General features: G+C 45.2%; 2 protein-coding genes across 2 annotated transcripts; one reads left to right on the plus strand and one right to left on the minus strand.

The window, feature by feature from the left end:
* Nucleotides 1-682: 682 nt before the first annotated feature.
* Nucleotides 683-6,212, plus strand: LOC139340681 (high affinity cGMP-specific 3',5'-cyclic phosphodiesterase 9A). The gene is made up of 14 exons (XM_070976593.1): nt 683-770; nt 1,458-1,619; nt 1,712-1,763; nt 1,942-2,044; nt 2,608-2,750; nt 2,844-2,903; nt 3,673-3,850; nt 4,382-4,504; nt 4,700-4,792; nt 4,952-5,019; nt 5,107-5,209; nt 5,353-5,457; nt 5,629-5,775; nt 5,867-6,212. Exons 1-14 carry the CDS (start codon nt 683-685, stop codon nt 6,059-6,061), a joined length of 1,620 nt encoding a protein of 539 aa, XP_070832694.1. The 3' UTR covers nt 6,062-6,212.
* Nucleotides 6,213-6,933: 721 nt separating this feature from the next.
* LOC139340022 (tubulin alpha-1B chain-like) lies at nt 6,934-8,518 on the minus strand. The gene is made up of 3 exons (XM_070975574.1): nt 8,266-8,518; nt 8,010-8,158; nt 6,934-7,914 (listed from the first exon to the last, which is right to left on the minus strand). The coding sequence occupies exons 1-3, from the start codon at nt 8,516-8,518 to the stop codon at nt 6,934-6,936; spliced, it is 1,383 nt and encodes a 460-aa protein (XP_070831675.1).
* Nucleotides 8,519-11,496: the final 2,978 nt, after the last annotated feature.

The following is an 11,496-nucleotide window of genomic DNA, read 5'->3' on the forward strand; positions in this document are numbered from 1 at the left end:
TACTGAGATCTTTTACCTGGGTAAAAGTAGAAATATCAAAATGTTGAAATACACTGTTACAAGTGAAATTTATCCATTCAAAATTCCCCTGAAGTACAAGTACAGAAGTATTCACAATAGACATAAAGTATGAATACAGAAATCATGCATCGCCCAGGCTACTCTAAGTCATAACATAATCTGGGAATTTAATTTATTTAATTTCTTATTTAATTTAAATAGTGATTTGCTCTTATTGTTCTATATGACTCAGTATCTTACATTTAAGAGATATCTCATTATTAGACAATAAGACTTTTTAGGTCTATGAATTAATGATATAATAACATAACATTATGTCAAAATTACGAGCTACTAGTTCTGATTCTGATAATTATTATTAAAAAACACATATTAATGAGACAAAACTTGTGTGGTGGATATTATTTTTCAAGCAGCAGAACAAAAAACAATCTGCAAAATGATTCAAATAATAAATATAAGAATGCACAGACACAAGGGAAAAAACAGGGTATCAATTAATTACTGTCATCTGGGAAAAAAAAAAAAACTGAAGGAGGAGCAGAAGAGGGGGAGGAGAGAATAAGAACAAGGGGGTGGAGTGTTCACCAGCAAAATAAGACAGATATTAGATAGAGACCAGCAGCTCACACAGCACCATCAGTGGCTCTCAGTTCATGACATGGAAACAAAAATCATCTACTTCACAGTGAACGGGAGGCCGGAGCAGGCCGAGTTCCCCGTGGACTGTCCTGCACAGGATCTCAAAGGTAGGAGCTACTATCTACAGCGCACTTACTTATATTAGAAAAAGTATTTTGTGCATGTCTGAGCACACACACACATCCACATGTCCAGTTACAGAGTTAAAAATGAATGATTCACCACAACTGTCCTGAAGGTAAGTGTGATGTAGACAGACAGACAGACAGACAGACAGACAGACAGACAGACAGACAGACAGACAGACAGACAGACAGACAGACAGACAGACAGACAGACAGACAGACAGATATTCTAACAGTACCTGGATGAAATTCACACATCAGACACCACAGAAGAAGATGGAGGACCTGTGTGAGCGTGGTGGAGCTTGTCTGAGCTGCAGGCAGCGATACAGCTGCCACTGACAGCTGCTCGCTCCTCACTCAGGCTCTTCATGAGTGTTTTGTGTCAAGTGGTGAGGAAGGCAAGAGAAAGCGCCTCAGCGAAGATCTCACATACAAAACATCTTCCAGCAACAGCAGACTGTGGAGTCAGCTTCTTTGAGTTGTATTAATTAAGCAATTAGTCACAGCGTTTATGAAAGGTGCCTCATTAAAAAGCATTGCTTAAAGAAAAACATCATACCATTCTGGAGCTTCATCCAGGGCTTTCAGCTGCTCCCCAGGGTCTTCCTCGTAGCTGAGGTTTGCTCTATAAAAACTGTGAAATGAACGGCGAGCTGTTCTTTCCAGATCTGTTCCGCTCTGCAGCCGAGGCGGGACCCCACGACATCCTGAAGCTGTACAACCCCAAAGGCAGCATCATCAACATCTCCCCGGGTCTGGAGCCCAACAGCCTGAACTCCTGCTACAAGCTGGAGGTGGTGGCCGCCGACTGCAACAGTGAGCCGTTAGGTATCTTTACCTTGGCAGCATGGGAGTCAGAGTGCTCTGGTTTATTTAAAATGTGCTGACGATCTCTCTCTTCTCTTTTCTTGTAATTTCAGGCGTGGAGCTTGCTGGTGCACTAGGATTTGACCTCTCATCCATGGAGAAAAGGTACGCATGGTGGCTTTAAGAGAAGCAGGATGTTCTTCATGACTCTCTTGAGGAAAACTATGGTTTAAATCCAATGTGACAGTCTTTTGTTATGTTCAATAAACTGTGTGCAGTAACATCTAAACATGCCGATGAATGTCTAATGACTTGACCCCTCACTGGTGGTGTGTGATCTCAGACTGCAGAGCCTGGAGAAGAAAATCTTGATGGAGGCCGGTGAGACTCCTGCGGTCGTGTATGAGATGAAGAAACAGGTTGATTCATTCCGGGAGAAACTAGAGGTACGAACAAACCCCTCAGAGGCTTTAAAGCTGCCTTTTGGGAAAAGAACACAGACAGCGGAGCATTTAGCGGCTAACGCTCCAGAGGTCGACCGCAGGAGCTCACAGAGACCAAAGCAGACCGTGGGAGAATGCTAATGTGGCTCCAAGTCGACTGCATGTTAGCATGGTAGCTCTGCTGGTCTGCCACTCGGCCGGTTCATCCGTCCACCGCTTTGATCCAGACTGAAGGATCTCAAAAGCTACTGGATGGATTGGACAAACATTAATGGTCCCCAGAGGAAAGCTTTCCATGAAGGTTGCTTCTTTTGTACAGACACTCATGATCCACAGTGCCATGTCAATTGTAAGGCTGCTCTTGTGTTAAGCCACCCAGATCTGCTGGCATGGGTGCAGTGAGGCCCTTCTTCTCATTGGTGCAGTAAAAACAGACTAAAAACAGACGTTTGAAGGCAGTATTGACAACGATAGTGTTGAAGATAGATTCATTGTAATTGCTGAGCTGTTTTAAAGGGTCGCTCTGGGGATGTGATGTGACTGGATTTATCTTCCTTCTTCGTCAGAGCGTGGAGCATCTGAGCTGGCTGGGATTATTCAAAGACCTGTCAGAGGGAACACACAAGCCCTCCCCGTTCTACCACAAGAGGACCCTGCATAAGACCAGGAAGGAGTGCGAGCACGTACGGGAAAAGTTTCTTCAGATGAGGCACGTTCACATGAAAGCTCGCTGACAGAAGAATGAACTGCCCTCCTTCGTTGTGCTTGATAATCATTAGTGTTTGTGTTGTGGTGTTTGCAGCTCCCTGGAGGTGTCAGATGAAGTGAGGCAGTACTTAAAGACCCCAACCTTTGATAACTGGTAAGCATGGACTGGGCCACTGTGACTCTGGAGATGTTTTCAAGCTCAGCGCACCTGTTTCCTCAGCGGTCAGCTCAGTCGTGCCCAGCGAGAATCTCTGATGTGTTTCTGAAGAGGACGGCAGGCGTCACCCTTTTCTTCTGAACCACACGCTCATTTCAATATAAATAGGCCTGCAGAGGCTCACACATCAAAGAAGGTCTTCATAAAAGGCTTAATCAACACACCATGTTTGAAGTGGGCTTCACTGGGAGGAGGCGCCTGCTGCGTTCAGCAAGGCTCGCTTATCATTTCATTTGTTCAAAAGCTTTTAAAGCAAACCCACAACGACGGCGGTGGATTGATATGTGTTACGCACAGGCTGCAGGACGATAAACCGAAGCTCGGAGCGTCACATAATGACTAAAATTACAGGATTCCTTCTAAAGCCTGATAAAACGTGCTTTCCTTTGCTTCCCGTTGTGTGCAGCTCGTGGTGTTATAACAGATCAAGCTGCCATTATTCTAGATTTTTGCTCATCAACAAATCCCATGAAAAGACCAAACCCAACTACGTGCGTCAACACTTTCTGACTTCCTGTCTCCGTCTGTGATGCCAAGCTGTTCCTGCTGAAGACGTCTTTGAAAAGTATCTCACAAATAAACTGTTCATTGTTATTATTCTTCAAAGGCTCGATAAGGCCTGACTGCTTTACTGTATATAAGGACTAGCTGGTGTGAGGCAGAGGTTTGAACGAGATGACTCCTGAGTGGTTTGTGTGTCGTGCAGGCAGTGGGAGGACACAGAGATCATGGTGCTGCTGCAGGTCATGTACACAGATTTAGATTTCATAGCGACCTTCAACATCGAGCCTGAAGTTCTTCAGCAGTTCCTGTTTGAAGTCTACCGGAGATACAACAACATCCCTTTCCACAACTTCAAGCACTGCTTCTGTGTTACCCAGATGGTGAGTGCGTGTGTGCGTGCATGTGTGTGTGTGTGTGTGTCCGTGTGCGTGTGTTTCATCAGGGCAAATCATGGAGAGCTCGACTGTAATCATGAAATCGTGCAATTATGCCATCACCTTGATGGTTAAGTGGTGAAGGACATGTGGTCCTCAGGTTGAAAGGTGACTCACAGCTCAGCTCTGCAGCATCTCAGCGCAGCCATGAAGGACGCCGCCTGATGCTGTGAATTCGTGCCTTTAGCGTCTCTTAAAGAACAGCTGATGCATAAAGGGTTTGTTCTTTAAACCTGCATTAATTAGCGTGTTTGATATCATCAAATCAGCCGGCCGTGTCATGTGAACGGTTTGGCTCTTATGCTTAAAACCACAGAGGAATTCCACCCAACTCTGCGTGTCTCTGATGCTTTTAGCTCATTGTTTAACGTGGAGAGGATGGTTTGATGGGAGCGACTCACACACTTTCTCTCACGTTATGCGTAATGGAACGTGTCCAGACCTCGGCCTGTACTTCAGTGTCTTATCTGTGAGCAGATGTACGGTTTGATCTGGCTGACTGACCTCAGGAGTAAGATGGACAGCGTTGACCTGCTGATCATGCTGACCTCTGCAGTCTGCCACGACCTCGACCACATGGGATACAACAACGCCTATCAGGTAAGTGGCATTTCCTGTTTGTCTTCTGCAGACAGTGTGTCCTCCTGAGCTGAGCCACGACACAAAGCGGGACTTTCATTCCTTTCTGGTTTCAGTTTCTTGTTACTTTACATCAACATATGTTCCAGTACTCAAGATATTTGCTTCAGCATCACGTCTGTTCCATGCTAATCAGAAGCTCTCGCCGTCTTTCAGATAAACGCTCGGACTGAACTTGCTCTCCGCTACAATGACATCTCTCCACTGGAGAACCACCACTGCGCTGTGGCTTTTGAGATACTAGAGAAGGTAAAGATGACCACACACTGTTCACATCTTTCTGTCCACGCTGCCATGAAATGTTAGGGGTTTGAACTGAACCTGGACAGGAACAGGGGCAAAGCTATGACATGGAGTCTGTCAGTGATTCTGTGAGCAACAACGAACCAGCGATTTTCTGTTTTGTAGACCGAGAGCAACATCTTCAGAAATCTGTCCACGGATCAATACAAGCGGATAAGAGAAGGGATCATCAAGTGAGATCGTCTTTCTGATTCACCTTTTGTGGTGTTGTTGAGCCATGACAGCCCCGTAGCGTGACTTTCACTCTGACATAACTGCAGATGCATTCTGGCCACCGACATGACAAGACACAACGAGATCCTCAACAAGTTCAAGTCCATCCTGCCGACCTTTGACTTCACCAGCAAGGACCACAGAGATGTGGTAAGAGGAGAGCTGCAGAGGTCTGACCCAGCTGCAGCTCATTCATTCTTTTGGGTAGTAAAGGATTGATATGAAAGTGTCCAATGGGGACATTATGATTGGAGACGTCATGTTAATGTGTAGCCGTCCTGCTGTGTGTGCAGCTGATGATGATTCTGATCAAGGTGAGCGACATATCCAATGAGGCGCGGCCCATGGAGGTGGCGGAGCCCTGGCTGGACTGTCTTCTGCAGGAATTCTACAACCAGGTGACTCAGTCCTGATGTATACGAAGACGTCTAGTGCACCTGAGTATTAGTTTTGCTCACCTGATCTGACCTTCTTGTAATTTTAATTACAAATTATTGGCGTCGTTCTGCTGATTCAAACCTTTGTAAGGCGTGGAGTGAACCATTAATTCCAGCTCTGTCTGCCCACAGAGTGATGTGGAGAAGTTAGAGGGTCTTCCAGTCACCCCCTTCATGGACCGGGACAAAGTGACCAAGCCTTCGTCTCAAACAGGCTTCATCAGATTTGTCCTTTTGCCCCTCTTCATCGAGCTGGCCAACCTCTTCCCCTGCTTAGAGGTGATTTATATCCAACAAATGAAATAACCCTGAATAAAATGGTTTGTGGTTCTGACAAGTTACTTTAGTTCATTCTTCACTGATTCTGCAGCAACACATTATCAACCCGGTACGAAAGGCTCTGGACTATTACACAGAGATGGAGAAAGCGCTGGAGAGGGAGAAACTGAACCGGGCTCCGAGTGAGAACACAACCAGGAGTAAAGAGAGCGCTGCGGGCTCACAGGGCTCAGCTGACAGCCAATCAGACGGCGGGCCTGGAGCCTCCAAGCCAGACACACAGTGAGCGGTGGAGGGCGGCACATTTCAGAACCGAGCAGCGCCTGTCGCACCTCAGCTAAAGATTGTATGAATTTGTATTGACTTTAATATATTTGAACCATCTAAATCTGGATTTTTGCTTGTTTATTTACGAGGCTATAAAGCACAAACACTGCATGCTGTCCTGAGTGGTTTTTGTTGGCGTCTTGATGCAGTATTATGTAGAAAATGGTGCGTTTCTGTGATATGCCACTCAGATCTGCAGGAAATTCCTGTTTCTGCTGTGAGGAATACACCGTTCAAGGTAAAAGCACACGTGCATGTGTTGATGTCAGTATCATCCTCCATGACAGAAGGGATAAAACACTCAAATTAGATAGCGAGTCACCTGAGCTGAAAAGGCCATTACTGTGTTTTGTGTCTGTCTGAACTTTTTTTTTACACCAACAGAGGCACAGATCAGAGCTCAGTACAATACAATACATGCCTATTCAATACTCCTCTCCTTCCTCTTCCTCAGTACTATCAGTACCAACCTCCTCCACCGTCTGCTTGAAGAAGAGTTTTCCGGTCTTCACTGCAGTCGAAACTTGATGGTTAAATGTGCACACTGACTCTAACTGAAATGTTTTCAGATTTTTAACTCTTTAAAAAGAAAAAGTTACCTGAACAACACTGAAGACATAATGCATTTCAGGAACTTTATTTAAAAAAAATCATTCAACACATGCATTAAAATCATCTTGAACTGTTGAACTTTTTTTAACACTCAGACAAAATCACAAAACATTTTTTAACATATTTAACAAGGTCCATTTAACTCATGTTTAACTGTTGAACTTTCCAGCTTTGGGCAGGTTTTTTTTTTGTTTTGTTTTTTTTATATTTTTTAACTTTTCAATACTCCTCTCCATCCTCCTCTCCTTCGCCCTCAAGGTAGTCGACTCCAACCTCCTCGTAATCCTTCTCCAGAGCTGCCATATCCTCTCTGGCCTCGGAGAACTCTCCCTCCTCCATCCCCTCACCCACATACCAGTGGACAAAGGCACGCTTGGCGTACATCAGATCAAACTTGTGGTCAAGGCGAGCCCAGGCCTCGGCAATAGCGGTGGTGTTGCTCATCATGCACACGGCCCTGTGGACCTTGGCCAGGTCTCCACCAGGAACGACAGTGGGTATCTCGTAGTTGATGCCGACCTTGAAACCAGTGGGGCACCAGTCCACAAACTGGATGGAGCGCTTGGTCTTGATGGCGGCAATGGCAGCATTCACATCTTTGGGCACCACGTCACCACGATACAGCAGGCAACAAGCCATGTACTTGCCGTGGCGAGGGTCGCATTTCACCATCTGATTGGCTGGCTCGAAGCAGGCACTTGTAATCTGAGCCACAGAGAGGTGCTCGTGGTAAACCTTCTCAGCGGAGATCAAAGGGGCGTAGCTGGCCACAGGGAAGTGGATACGGGGATATGGCACCAAGTTGGTCTGGAACTCTGTCAGATCCACATTGAGGGCACCTTCGAAGCGCAGAGAAGCGGTTACAGACGACACAACCTGAGCGACCAGCCTGTTCAGGTTGGTGTAAGTGGGACGCTCGACGTCGAGGTTCTTGCAACAGATATCATAGATGGCCTCGTTGTCCACCATGAAGGAGCAGTCACAGTGCTCCAGGGTGGTGTGGGTGGTAAGAACGGAGTTATAGGGCTCCACCACTGCGGTGGACACCTGTGGAGCTGGGTAGATGGAGAACTGCAGCTTGGACTTCTTGCCGTACTCCACAGACAGACGCTCCATCAACAGGGAGCTGAAACCAGAGCCGGTACCACCTCCGAAGCTGTGGTAAATCAGGAAGCCCTGAAGGCCAGTGCACTGGTCAGCCTGAGGACAGAGAGGGAGAGACAACGATCACGTCAGATACAGCTCTGTCTTTTCATCTCATACTCTGGAGCAAAATCTGCTCTGACTGTACGCACCAGTTTGCGGATCCTGTCCATCACCAGGTCGATGATCTCTCTGCCGATGGTGTAGTGTCCACGGGCGTAGTTGTTGGCAGCATCCTCGTTCCCAGTGATCAGCTGGTCAGGGGGGAACAGCTTGCGGTAGGTCCCTGTGCGCACCTCATCTAAGGAAATGACCAGAAATTATATGAGGGTTTGAATAACTGGGAGAAGAATAAAACAAAATAACAACAATTATATTTTTTCTACAATTCATTTCATTTCATTTTACCGATAACAGTGGGCTCCAAGTCCACAAAAATAGCTCTGGGATTGTGCTTTCCAGTTTCAGTCTCACTGAAGAAGGTGCTGAAGGAGTCATCTCCTGCTCCGAGAGTCTTGTTACTGAGTATCTGTCCGTCTGGCGTGATCCCATGTTCCTGACAAAAAAGCTCCCAGCAGGCATTGCCAATCTGTACACCAGCCTGACCCACGTGGATGGAGATACACTCACGCTGGAGGAAAACAAAGACAATTTGTAACATTCAGCATTAATTTTCAACAGACATTTATATATGTTTCAACTATTTCTAATTACATGCTTCAGATTATACATCATATGTTTAAGATAGCTCAAAATCTAATCTACTCTAATCTAATCTAATCATCATGACCAAGTCACCTGACACATGCTGCACACTTATTTTGAGATGTAATTAATGAAGATATATTTAAGGCAGAAAAAAATCTCATGTTGAGAAAATCCATAAACAAGATCTCTGGAGGGACATAATTTCAATTACACATCAAGTGTTTGATGCAATAATTTTATTACAAACATCTGGTTGTAGTCAGGCCCTTTGAATAGGTGGCAAGGCAGAGGAATATGACAAGGCTACTGATGTAACCCAACCGGGTATGTGTGCAGGAAAGCCTACAAGTGTGACTAACATTTAATTTATAGGTCAAACCTTTTCCGTTAGAAAGAACATAACAAGAAATTAAATAAATGCCACTATAACAGCAGAATAAAGCATAATCAAAGCAGACAACACAGAGATGGACAAACAATATAAAGTCCATAATAGCTGCTGGCACAAGCACACACATTAAACCAAAGAGAGCTGTATGGGTTTTACATACTGCATAGTGTGCACACAATGTTCTGTTGCTAGGCAACAGCAGTTTTGGACATCCCTCTGTAGTTGTTGGACTCATCTGTCTGAACATCAATCTGAGCCATGCGCACCACCAAATCCTCAACAATCTGCTCTTGGTTCAAATCATTTGGAGTCTATGCTCAGTTCTATCAGTTCTATCAAGTTAACTCAACCTCTGTGTCCCAATTTAACCAGTCCCCTCAGGATACCACCAGGATGATGCCCACCAAATTGCGCCGCTTTTTTTTTTTTATAACAGTGGAACAGGTAGAGGAATTAGTGATGTGTCGGTCACAGATGAAATGGCTGCTGGGAGCTGGAGCAGAGCCGCTTTGTGTTTTTTTCTAGACTATATTTCTGTTCAAGCTGCACGTGATTGGTCAACAACATGATGTGTGGTGGCTTCTGTGTGTATGTACTGAGCGGGGTTTTACCGACACAGCGCGCTCACACACGCACACCTCTGCACTAAGCTGAATAAAATAAATATTTTTATTTGTACGAATTTATGTGTCATTTATCAGATCAGACCCCGTCCCCACCCCACCCCCACCGCCGCCAAAATCTCACTCTGAACTCAATTTAAAACTTGAGAGCCCGGATTTTGGCGTTTTGCAATGCTAACACGACCAACAATGCTAACCATTATACCAGCTGTTGTTCATAGTTTGTTCAGTTTGCGCTCACATCTCTCCACTATCCGCGAAAACAAACCACTGACGTGAAACGTCTGTGTTGTTAAAGTAAAGTCACCTGCATATCACAGACTCCCATCACTTGTTTTTACCATAAAACATGAAACTCTGTTAACTGCTCTTCACCATAAAACTTGCAGGCGAACGTTAGCAGAAGCTAAACGTTCAGCTATTAGCTAGCTAGCTAGTAGGCAAACGTTCAGCTACCATCTAGCTAGCTAGCTAGCTAACACCGAAAAAGACGTTGGCTTAAACTGATAAATAACACCGACTGTTAGCTTGTTAAAACTTGATTAAATCAAAAAGAAACTTTGCATTATTCCCTACTCACCATGTTTCCTGACACCTATTCTACTTACTCGAGTTGAAATGTGAATTCACGAAGACAGATCTTTCACTCTCCGGACTTTCTATGAGACATATGGCTGAGATATGAGTCTTATATAGTTGGGTTTTTTAGTCCCTTGCGCGGAAAAGAACAGCGGAATCCTATTGGTTGAAAGCGACCGTCAACAACATGATGTGTGTGATCTAGACGTACTGATGGGGGGGAGAGGCGGGGGTTACAGACACAGCGCGCTTACAGGCACGCACGCACGCACGCACACACACACACACACACACACACACACACACACACTAAGAAATGCTGAATTAAATAAATAATTTTCCATCCATCCATTCTATACCCATTCTCTATTCTCCAGCCCTATTCCAGCTGTCAACGGGTGAGAGGCGGGTACACCCTGGACCAGTCGCCAGTTGATCGCAGGGCAACACACAAGACAAACAACCATTCACGCTCACACTCACACCTAGGGGCAATTTTAGAGTCACCAATTCACCTAATGAGCATGTTCACATGCCTGTGGGCGGAAGCCGGAGTACCTGGAGAGAACCCACGCATGCACGGGAAGAACATGCAAACTTCGCACAGAAGGGCCCCGCCTGGGAATCGAACCAGTAACCTTCTTGCTGTGAGGCACAATACCTGCTGCGCCACAGTGCAACCCATAAATATTTTTATTTGTACGAATTTATGTGTCATTTATCAGATCAGACCCCATCCCCACTCCAACCCCCACTGCCACTGCCAAAATCTCTCTGAACTCAATTCAAAACTTGAGCGCTCCAAATTTATATTAAAATGTTTTTTTCAGTGTGAGAAATACAATATGTGGTGGGAGTGCATGACAAAAGACCGAAAAGCATGACTGTCACGCTCAATGCGTGAGACTTGAGATCTGAGATTCAGTATATCAACAATAAATTCAACTTGCTGAACCAATTAGAAAATCTAAATTTAGCAAATATTGTCAGAAAATAGCTGAATATCTACATAATATCTTGACAGGAGATGTAGCTTCAAGTCCGTGTGGTTTAAGGCTTCAGACCCAGTTATTATCTCACTGTGAGAGAGAGCTGTGACAAACCAGCGGGGTCAGATTCAGTCCGAAGCTCCTCATGACCCGCCTTTGAGGCCTTTGTTAACTTTAGAAATCTGTAATCTGATACCATAAACAGTTGTAGCATGAGCCGTCCATCAAACAGCGAGGGCATCATCAGCTGCACCTCACAAAGCCAAATAAAGATCTGGACTATTTTTAGGGTCAGGCCTTTATCATCATCCAAGGAGGAGGCCCATCTGACTTAAAGAGAGGGGGCTCA

The sequence above is a fragment of the Chaetodon trifascialis genome, chromosome 12 (assembly GCF_039877785.1).
Source record: "Chaetodon trifascialis isolate fChaTrf1 chromosome 12, fChaTrf1.hap1, whole genome shotgun sequence".
Taxonomy (NCBI): Eukaryota; Metazoa; Chordata; class Actinopteri; order Chaetodontiformes; family Chaetodontidae; genus Chaetodon; species Chaetodon trifascialis.

Coding starts and splice junctions, on each gene's coding strand:
- LOC139340681 (XM_070976593.1), top strand. CDS start 683: ATGGAAACAAAAATCATCTACTTCACAGTGAACGGGAGGCCGGAGCAG. Junction 1,620..1,711: donor CTGCAACAGTGAGCCGTTAG/GTATCTTTACCT, acceptor TTGTAATTTCAG/GCGTGGAGCTTGCTGGTGCA. Junction 3,851..4,381: donor GCTTCTGTGTTACCCAGATG/GTGAGTGCGTGT, acceptor ATCTGTGAGCAG/ATGTACGGTTTGATCTGGCT.
- LOC139340022 (XM_070975574.1), bottom strand. CDS start 8,518: ATGTTACAAATTGTCTTTGTTTTCCTCCAGCGTGAGTGTATCTCCATC. Junction 8,159..8,265: donor CTTGGAGCCCACTGTTATCG/GTAAAATGAAAT, acceptor TCATTTCCTTAG/ATGAGGTGCGCACAGGGACC. Junction 7,915..8,009: donor TGGACAGGATCCGCAAACTG/GTGCGTACAGTC, acceptor CTCTGTCCTCAG/GCTGACCAGTGCACTGGCCT.